This window comes from Lepisosteus oculatus, chromosome 5 (genome assembly GCF_040954835.1).
Source record: "Lepisosteus oculatus isolate fLepOcu1 chromosome 5, fLepOcu1.hap2, whole genome shotgun sequence".
NCBI classification, from domain to species: Eukaryota; Metazoa; Chordata; class Actinopteri; order Semionotiformes; family Lepisosteidae; genus Lepisosteus; species Lepisosteus oculatus.
The window spans coordinates 32,508,486-32,519,208 of record NC_090700.1 but is presented as its reverse complement, the minus strand read 5'-3'; the positions used below and the strand labels follow the sequence as shown (position 1 = coordinate 32,519,208).

Sequence of the window (10,723 nt, the reverse complement as noted above, 5' to 3'; positions counted from 1 at the left end):
TTACTGCTTTAACTGTGCAGACATGGGGAAATTCTTTAATGCTGCACACGTACTGGGTGCCCAAGTTACCAGCAGGTTTAGGCATCACCACTGTGTCACCATCTTTTTCTGGGCAGTTAATAAAAGCCCCTTTTACATTAAACCACAATTAAATGACTATCAGCATTACATGACAGAGATCAGTTACCATTAGAGACACAGCAAGGAAGAAAAAAAAAATCAGACAACACTGAGCAAAACCGACTTGCAACTAACTGCCACTCTAAGGCTGTGCTGCTGTGCTTGTAAAATAAAATCTCCACAGAGACCAGGTTTAAATTAAGGATTACTGACATTTTGGCTGCTTACCAACCTAAGCTTTTGTTAGTACTCTGCAGGCTCTTTAGATTAGGTTTGAATTTAGCGATGTCTGGAAAAAAAAGTGACCTCTTATGTTTGAAAATATAGTTCAGTTGTTTTAGTCTTAAAGGATATTGTTATTGCAAACATTATCTTTGTTTGGCCCTTAGTTTTATGATTTGTTGAGGAAGCTACACACTAATTTCTCCGAATTCGCTCCTCCTCAAGGTGGGTTGCCTGACATTTAGAGAATGACATCAGTCAGCGTGTATGGAAGCTCTCACAGTGAGCACGCGTGGAAAAGGCTGCTGTTGACATGGAGGTTAATGAAATCGATGAGCATGAGCTGTTTCTGCTGGCCAGCTGCTCCTGTAGCTCCCATCTCGGGCTTCTGACAGCAGGCCTCACTGACCAGCGTTACACAATGACACTAACGATTAGTATCACATTTTCAATTATTTTGGTCTTTAAAAACTTAGACATCACAGTCCAAAACTTCCACAGAAAGGAATATTCATAATTTCTAGGAAACAAGTTTGACCCTCCAAATCCAAAATCATTGAGAGCATTGCATTGTGGGACATACTGTACCTGCAAGTACTTCCTTTGAAAGCACAGCCCACCCGCATCTACATTGGCACCAATGAACTTCAGCTACTCTTAGATCCTACCTCATCCCCTACTCTATTTGGATGCAGAAATTTCCACATTGCAGAAAATAGCACTTTGATAAAAGAAACAGGCATATTTCCTATTGCTTAAAATCTTCAAAGAATCTACCAGATGGTAATTGAAAATCATTTGAAGTAATGGATTCCAGTAAGCTTTCTAAGGGGCCTGTGCCTCTTCAAGATGATTATGTCCATATGAAATACAACACAAAAAAGAAACTTATGTTCAATAAACTGCTTTAACTAAATCACATTATACATGTGTCTTATGTGAAGATAAAAACTAATCTATCCCGTTTTGTTCAGGGTATGCCAAGCTCATTTGTTAGAGAAAATCAGATACTACCTCACTAATGAAGGTCTTAATTTTGCCTAGCGTTTTATATCCTGTACCTTATTTTCTATTTCTTGTCCTTCTGTTTCCTATTCGGCTAACCTCTCAGCATCCAAGGGTAGACTCACAAATACAGAAAACCCATAATGAGATCTAAATTGTTGCTTAAGTGTCAAAACAACTTTAAACAATTAAATAAAGATTCAGAAACCACCAATTTATCCCTTTCCTCTATTACAACAAATTGCATTTATTTTATATATACATACTATATATAATACATAATGACAATGACAACACTGGTACTCAGACCAAGGAGGTTTAGAAATGCACTCAGGGTGACATCCAGAGAGAGGCAGAGCTGGAGACATTGATCAGGATGATTAGGACTCCTACAGGGGACAGCAGGCTGCCTTTACTACATATAAAATGACACATACACATTTTAATTCATTTTATACTGCATGCTCTTAAGGCACAAAGTCAAAATAATCCATCCCGTCCATTACCATTGAGACTGTAGTGCTGCAGCGGGTGAATCATGTCCGGGTTTCACGTGGAGCTAGGAGTGACTGAGCACACACACACTTGACCTCACCCTTGGCAGGCCAGTCCATCGCAGGGCTACAGAGAGAGGGACTGAAGAAAAATTCCAGCACCATACACTTCTATAGCACATTGCATCTCACAAGATCCCAAACTTACATACAGGAGGTGACCAACTTCACCCACCACTGCAGCCCCACCCGGGTGACAGGCAGCGGCTACTCTGTACCAGCAGCTCCTATACACAGCAGCTCAGAGGGAGGAGGAGGGAGAAATTACTTCAGTAGTTTAATTAAAAGGGAAGTTTTGGGAGGCCATGTCATAAAGGCCCAGAGCAGGATTTAGCCATGACAGCAACAAAAACAACCCTTTTCCTACATTGCCACAGGATCTTTAATGGGCGACCAGGAGCTAAATCTTTTCTCCTTCAGGATGGTCCCTTTCCCATACAGGGGCATTGATCCAGAAGAGCACTGATGGTACACCAACACCACAGAGTAACATGCTGGTTTTCCTTCGAGGTCCCCCACCCCAGTAGGAAGGAGCCCAGCATTGGCTCTAATGTGATCATGCTAGGATTTGTTGTCGGAATGGTGAACCCTAACCAGCATATCTTTGAAAGCTGGGAGGACACGTGCACTCTGGGATGCCCTACCCATAGCTAAAAGATTTTATTTTTTAAATGACAGCCAGCACTTGGAGCACCACCAGCCTTTATAACCAAGGTACCACTGTAGATTCTTATACAATAAATCATTCATTGACACAGCACTTACGTTTGCTTGCGTGTCAACTGACATTACATAATGGATCTTTGCACTACATGCCCAGCTTGCTGTCCTGCTCGTCAATTAGGCAACCGAGTGCAAACCCCTCAACAAGTAGACCATTGCACAACTGCAGGGTGCCGATCATGACTGGACATTTAACATACAAAATGCTTACATATAATCAAAGTCACATTTTTTCATGTTTCTATCCTGAAATCCAGCATTTGTAAGCACATATTGAAATAGAAAAATGAAAACCTGCTGCATTGGGGATGTTGCGTCAGTGTCGCCAAACCTTTGACATGCAATTTGTACAGAACCACAGTTCATTTGTTTCCAGAGATCATCTCCAAGTCAGTCAAGGCAGAAGATTAATGAGATTTCACCTTTATGAAAACAAATCATGAGGGTTTAATTAAAGAAACCTCTTGTTCAGGTTTAAAACATGAACTTCCAAATAGCACAGTCACACTTTCTCTCTCATACCAATACTGCTGTCTAGCAGACTCAGGTTTTTTTTAACACATCTGGGTTCTATAACTGCAGATTTATACTGGAAATAAATTCTGCACACCCTTTTACCTTACGGCAATCTAGAGGTCTAACCACTATTTCACACTGCCAACAATTAAAATACAATGTTAAATGTTTGGTAAGTTAATTAAACTTTCAAAATAATTGATCTCATCCAGACCTAGCATCAATTATCACCAAATTTAGAAAAGCTCCAATAGGTGTCATTTTTCATACCTAGAACAGGTGTGTGGGATTTCTGCATGGTATGGTGTTGTAGAAGCACTCTCTCCTAAATGCGATTTTAGGCTTGAAAGGAGAGATCAGTCCAAGGCCTTATCAGTCAACTCGCACTAGGCAAACACTAAGCCTTCTGGACTCACATCAGCAGATATGATCCAAACAAACCTTTACACTTCCAATGTGACTGTTGCCATCTGGTGTTTGTTTAGTATTAAAACAATTTTCTTTATGTCCCAATTTCTCACATAATAGCATTTTTATGCAGGGTATATGTGCAGAAAAAAATAATGGTTAAAATAACTGCTGGTCATATAAAAATGATTTAATCTTGCAGGTCTCACACTGCTCCAGTTCTAGTCCAAAGGTGTGGAAGAGTGAGCATATGTGGTTTAGATAATACAGGACAAGCAGTCACAGAAAAACATCTATACTTTGGTCACTTCCAGAATCCAGGCAAATTATCAATACTGCTGAAGATAACCGAGATTTTCAGTATGTGCCAAATAACTTTTTAATTAAAAATTAATCTCAGTTGCATCTTATTTTTCAATTCACATGTTTTCACAACAGTCTAGTAAAGATTAATACACAGAATCAATTTTCAAGCTGGAGTTTGACAGCAATTTCCTCCAGCATTTCCAAACATTCCTGCAGCAAAGAAATTACATTGATAGCACAGAAAGGTGAAATCAATTCAGAATTCTTGAGACAATTTAAAAGCTTTTAATAGAAACAAAACCAGTGTCATCTTTTTAAAGATCTGAAAAGCAGTAGTACCAGGGAGCCAGTGCATGCAAGTTTCAATGGACTGAGGGTTTAGAATTAGAATGGAAAGCGATCATGCGCTGAAGCACAATAGATCTTGGAGCAAAACACCGTACCCATAGCCACCAATTTCAGCAGCAAGTGTTCCAAACACTGCAGAGCAACTCTACTTAGCAATTACGAGCAGAAGGGAAAGGGGAACTGTGTCAGAATTAAATAAGCAAAAAGAGCTGTGTGATCCAGAGCCATCAGCCTCAATTGAAAAAATCCAGTAGAGAGCATCCAGCAAGAACCGTTTCATTAGTCTATTAAACCAGTGTAAATCAACTTCAGCAAATCTCAAGTGATTCAGAATATTTCCCATCTTTAAGCATCTGTCTTTATTAAAATATGTAGGTTCTAAAAAGGTTTATGAAGGCTTGCAGGTTCAATGCTAAAACGTAACACCCAAACAAAGCATGGAGGGCTGTAACGGCAGATCAGATCAGATCAGATCAGAGTTTACAGTGGTCCTCGATGCTATGAACACACAAGTGGCTATGCACCTCTTCCACTTGGTTTTCCTTTTGTCATGCTCTTTGAGCAACCCAACCTAAAACCAAGTTGTTTTTTTCCTTCTTGCCTCCCAACAACCAAGATTGATATAAAGATGTAGATCACAGGTGTTAAAAAGGATTCCCTAGACATTAGACAAAACCTCAAATATGGAGGCATTCTAACCTGCACATTTTGTGACAGAGTACAGAAATTAATGGAGATACCATAAGGTTGTCACGACTGAATGTCGGAACAAAATCTGCAAGTGTTAACTTTTAATTTCACAGTTAAAATGAGATTTTTGTAAAGTTTTAATTAAGGCAGTGGGGGACCGAAAGGTAAACCTTACAATATTTCCACCACACAGTGTCGCACATTAGACCAACTGGACACCAAGGAACAACCAGATATGGCTGTTAATAAGAACCTAAACTAAAACAATGTACAAACAGCTTACTGGGTTAAAAAAAAGTGCATACATCTTAGAATGTGTGCAGTTAGAACTAAAAGCTTTCTTCACACAAAAAAACTAATTATACATAGATGTACACTGGATGGCTCAACGTCTTGGTAGTTATGAAAGACAACCTAAGTGATTAAGATAGGATGGTGTTTTGTCCTTCCAACCACAGTAGTTCCTTCTGAAAACAGTGTTGTCATACTAAGCAAAAGCGTAGCTAGGGCTTACTTCTTGGACAGGATCCTCTTTCCTTCCTTTCAGTGCTCTTTCTGTGCTGAAATGACAATTGCGTTGTCACATCACACTGGGGTGATGCTGCACTGTGCTTGAACAGTATATTACCCATGTCGGTTACATGAAGGTAGGACAACGCTTCACTATTACTAACAGTGTATACAGAAAATGCAGGAATGTCATATCAGTGAAGTTAACAGACCCAACGATGCACAGCTCTGTTAAACGTTATGCACAAATAAAACCAACTACTTAGAGACCGGTTTTGCAAGCTGAATAACTGATGCAGCCTTGAAAGAATGACACCTTTCCAATGACCAGAAACAGAGTAGGGAACATCACCGAAAACTTATCAAATAAATATATACAACTCATGTGCAACATGTTCCCCATCAACACGGTGGATAAATGAATTTGAATGACCTGCCTCCCAAATTAAGACACTGTACAGCCAAAGTTTCCTGTACCTTGGTTAGTGTTCATATCAACCCATTTCACCATACTACATGCTGATCTCCTGGACATCAGCCATACACACAGAAGCTCATCTGGAAAGAATGGTAAGGCAATGAGGTAAAACCATAACACCAAAGCTGCAAAGTACTTGAAAAATGATATCCTTCATTGCTTTTTTCCTTTGTGGCTGCCAATGGCATAACCATACTGCATATGCAGCATCCTTAATGCTCCTAAAAGCAAAGGTCAACACCAATAACACAGGTGCATTCAGGATATAGTGGTCCAGAAAGATCAACTGTTCACAGGACGTGGATGTGGATGTGCATGTATGGCCACACATGCATGCATCTTGCAGATGACGGTTGAAATTTATAATATACCAAAGGGGTTAAGGGGGCCTTTTTTAAAAAGCAGAATTCACAATGGATTTACAAACAAATAAAAAAAATAGAAAGAAACAGGTAATTAATTTAACAAACCAAAAGCAGAGCAAATTTCTTTAAATCTGTACAAGCAGTTTTTTTTAATTCTAATACTGTCTAAAGACGTTTTTTTCCCCCAAGAAAAAAAGTTCCTCCCAGTGTCTCTGAATGTCCGCAACAAAAAGTTGAGTCCGGTTCGGAAAAAAAAGCACAATACAACAGTTCCCGTCTCTTCAGAGAAGCTTTCTGTTCAGTTTAAATTTTTTTATTTTATATGCATGGGCTTCTCTTCTGATTTTAATCGTTTGCGGCGTGGCTGCACAAAGTCGTCGTCGGAATCTTCTGTCACTTCCTCATCCTCGGGCTCTGTGTCCGGGGTGGGTGGGAAGGTCTCGTCTGGATACAGCTCCTTCAGTTTTTCCTCAAAGTAACAGGCCACCGCCTTCCCTGCCTGGGCCACTTCGGAGTCCGCCTGGAAGAGAAGGGAGGACAGCAGGGAGGGTCAACAGACGGCCATTGCAGGTTCTGAAGAACCCTTCACCGAGGTATCAGAAAGAGCTTACCTGCTCATTAATCTGGGTTTTCTCATCATATACTTGGATAATTCGAGACATCTAAAAAAGGGACAGTAGAATAAAAATACAACAACAAAAAGTTTTATACCACACGCAGAGAGGCAAACACAGAGACCAGACTTTAGTAAACCGTTGCCCAAATTGGGAAAATGAACCATTGTTTTCTTTTCTGGAAACCATACACAGCAATGCCAAGTGAGTCTGGGATAATTAATGATCACTGGACATCTATGTAAAAACACAAACGTCGAGGTGAACCAGGACTGTAATGCTGCAAGCCACAAATGCTCAACGGGGCTTTTCATGTGTGGTGACTGCACAGGCTATGGCAGAGACAACAGAAAGGTTTTGATCTAATAAATCAAGTCGCTTGTTGGAGGGTGGGCTGGGGGAGATGGTAAACCCAGTTCTCACCACACAGTGCGAAGGCAGGAAGATGAAGCTTCACAGCTCTGCCCAGCTTTGGCAAGTCACCAGTCATGAGAACTACTGACTATGAAAGCAACCTTGCAAACAAGTCTCAAGTAAGATCATAGCTTAAGGCCCGCCATGCAGACCGCGCCAGGAATGAGCTGCATTTCTGCAGGGCTACCAATGTCATCACCTCAGTGTGGAAAAACACTGCTACCTTCAATGAAACATGGCAGCAACAAACTTTCCCAAACTTTGTCACTGCTGTGTATGGTTCCAGAACAAATGAGTGGTTCTCTTTTTTTAAACTTGCAACTTGGGATGTGATTTACATGTCTTGCCTCTGTGTATTTGAAACACAAGTGTTTTGTTTAGACTCCAAGTACTCAAAGGTAGTGTGCATGACAGAATTTAGAGGTATTAAACACTCAAACGGGGCACACAAGTCAGGGGGAGGTGTTTTTTCTCTTGCGGGTTATGACCCGATTTTGACAGCAACACCTCAGCTTCACTCTGCGGCTAACGGAATGCCTCCGAGATTGCAAAGCGAGACACAAAAACAATGCACTGGCACCACAGGAGATTCTTACAGCTCCCATCAGGTGAGCAGACGACCAGTGTGAAATGTGATTGCTCTGTGAAGCCAAGCTCCCCATTCGTCATGTACACATGAACAGCATGGCGTGTGGTATAAACTGTGCATCATGAGATGAACAGGTCAATGTCATGGAACAAATCTGACATCTACAGTAAGACGTAGTAAACGGCAACACAGACAAGAACTGTGGCAGGTGGAAAACAGACAAAAATACTCATGCTGCAAATGAATTAACACAGCAGTGCTGATGCACATGCTAAAGCAGAAGCAAGAAATTCCTCAAGCATGTGAAAAGCATTTCTGCTCTACTTCCCCTCTGCCTGTCATAGCTGCATAATCACGGTGATCCAAACCAATGGCAGATGAAACATGAGAAACTGTGGCAAAAAAAAAACCTATGAAATGTTCAAACTTAGTTTTAATGTTCTGAAACAATCTGAAGCGAAAGGGCAATCTTGTTTTCGAAGACATTTAATTTGCAGCAGGCCATTACCCGGTTTTGCTTTTCACAGAATTTAAACTTGTGAAATGTCCTTATTTCTGAGCTCCCCAATCTCAAATAAAGGTGAAAGAAACATCCATCTCAACTTCACTGTAATGGATCAGCATCTCAGACAAGGCTCAAACCTTAGTGCCGATGCAGACACGGCCTGATCCACCCTGGCTTGAGACAGCCAGCAATCATGAACTGGGACTACTAAATCATGATGCTGGATCAATCCAGGCTCGCTTTTGACACCATTTATGCCCAATAAAGACTGTTTTCTTAAATTGAATGAAAAGGAAGGGAAAAATAAACAGCTGTCCATCTGTGCTGCTTTTGTGCATGTAAAAATGTACAGCGCCTCAAATTCATCTTGTTACGAATCCATCTTGCTTAACACCTAAAAATGGCCATACTCATCAATAATTGTTGATTGTTAAAGAAAAATGACTAATCCCAGCAAGGAGCAGTAGGGATTCCCAATGACGGAGGTTAGCAGCTTCAAAGATGTATTTTCACAGGGACTAAACCCAGAAGCCCTGAAGGACTGTATCAAATGTCCAGCAGGATTTCTGAAAACATGCAGGGGATTCCATGCATGACCTGATGACGCATCTATTTCTGCAAGGCCTACACGTGCAGCCTTGGTTTTATAGGACTACGGTTTTCAGAAATGCACCTGTGAATAAAAGCTATGTCTCACCCACTAAAGTTCAAGAACCCATCAGCAGAAATCCACCACAACATGAGGAAGTGCATTTAAAATGCCACATGCTCTAGTTGTAGGATTCAAAGTCATGACAGAGTGAACACTTCAACAGACAACAGACAGCAGGGGCTGGCCCCTTCAGCACAGCTGCAAAAGAGCCAACTGGGGGTCACTTACTTCATTGTATCTTGCACAGTTTTTAAAGATGAGCCGAACATCTGCAACAAAGTCCTGTGGGTTCTGGTAGTGCTGGGAGTGCTTCATCTGCAGCTTCTTCTTCACAGTGCTCAGCTCCATCGGCTTCTTTATGATTTTGTAGTAATTAGGGATCTGAAAAGCAGTAAAATTTGTTCCAGCAACAGTACATTTCAGATTTTACGCAATTGAAGAAAAGCTCAAACGGTACCAGCAAACTAAGACCGTAGGTTTATGGTGTCAAAAAACTGTTGATCAGCAACTAAAGGGAAAGCAGACAAAGAAAGAGGGAAATCAAAGTCAATGGCAAGGCAGATCTGGCTCTACTACGTCAGATGTCAAGTAGGAGTAAGATTAAGTAACACTTATGTTTTTCCAAACAGATACCAAAAGCCATCAATGTAGGTGGTTTGTGGATTATTTTGTTTCAGAAATGGAAAATATTGCGAAGAGCATTAAACATTAAAACTTTTCTTCTAGTAGACAATTCCGTTGCACATGATTAGATTATGAGTCAGATTATGAATCCTTAAATTCCAACATTAAAGTGGAGTTCCTAACACCACATGATATGATTAAGGTTTGATCCTAATGTCAAATGCATGAAGAATGAGTGGAAGACAAAAACTACCCTGACTCTGGTGGTTTCAGCAAAGCTAGGTAACGAGGTGCCATTTATCTGTTTATTTATGTGTTATGGGTACATTAAATGTATATACCTGTGACTGAGCTGTACGTTGGCAACATATCTCAAAATAACAAGGAATGTAATTATTTCCCTAAATCACTTTGCAAAAAGCTACATTACTTAGGAACATAAATGGGATTTATAATTGGATCCTTTATACTTTATTTAGCTAGAAGCAAAACAATCTAATGTATAGTGGGTAACCTGACTATTCTATTTATTCTTATGGGAAAAGCCTCCCCCTTTAAGTAGCATAGGCAGTCCTGAACCTACAAATTTACATTGTTCTTATGGGGAGAATACATATATATTTTTAAAAAGTCTGCGATACACCATGATTTTCTTGTCTTCACCCTAAACGTATACTAGAAACCACCTATATTTCTTTTCCCTTGTTTCCACACTTCTCAGTCCTGTATATAAAATGCACTGAAAAGAGTAGTCTTGGACTGCTGGCAGTTTCAATTCAATCATCGATGATTAGTGTTCACAATGCACTGCACACGCTCTGCAATTCCAAATAGAGCCCTGCCACTTACTGAAGCTGGAACTGGCTCATGGAATTCAACACTCAGCTCGTGGCAAAACAGATACAAGAGAAGTCGCTCACATTTCTGTAAAAAGAAAAGAAACCAGTTTATGAGATATGTCATGTACAGTGATTGTTATTAAACATAGAAAAAATACCTGTATTCTAAAAACTTTTGTTTAAACAAAGGCTGTGACAATTATTAGCAATTACTCAAGGTTTAAACAGAGGAGGTGAAGTT

General features: G+C 40.2%; 1 protein-coding gene across 4 annotated transcripts in view; it reads right to left on the bottom strand.

The window, feature by feature from the left end:
• Window positions 1-1,540: 1,540 nt before the first annotated feature.
• Window positions 1,541-10,723, bottom strand: part of trim33 (tripartite motif containing 33) — a 51,939-nt gene continuing 42,756 nt past the window's right edge. For 2 of the 4 annotated variants that reach the window (XM_015342247.2, XM_015342248.2), the window contains exons 17-20: window positions 10,493-10,567; window positions 9,248-9,400; window positions 6,857-6,907; window positions 1,541-6,765 (exon numbers count right to left, since the gene is read on the bottom strand). In XM_015342247.2, the coding sequence (XP_015197733.2) occupies window positions 6,559-6,765; window positions 6,857-6,907; window positions 9,248-9,400; window positions 10,493-10,567 (486 nt within the window). In that variant the 3' untranslated portion in view covers window positions 1,541-6,558. The remainder of the gene's footprint in view (window positions 6,766-6,856; window positions 6,908-9,247; window positions 9,401-10,492; window positions 10,568-10,723) is intronic. The other 2 variants (XM_015342250.2, XM_015342251.2) reach the window with 1 other exon arrangement.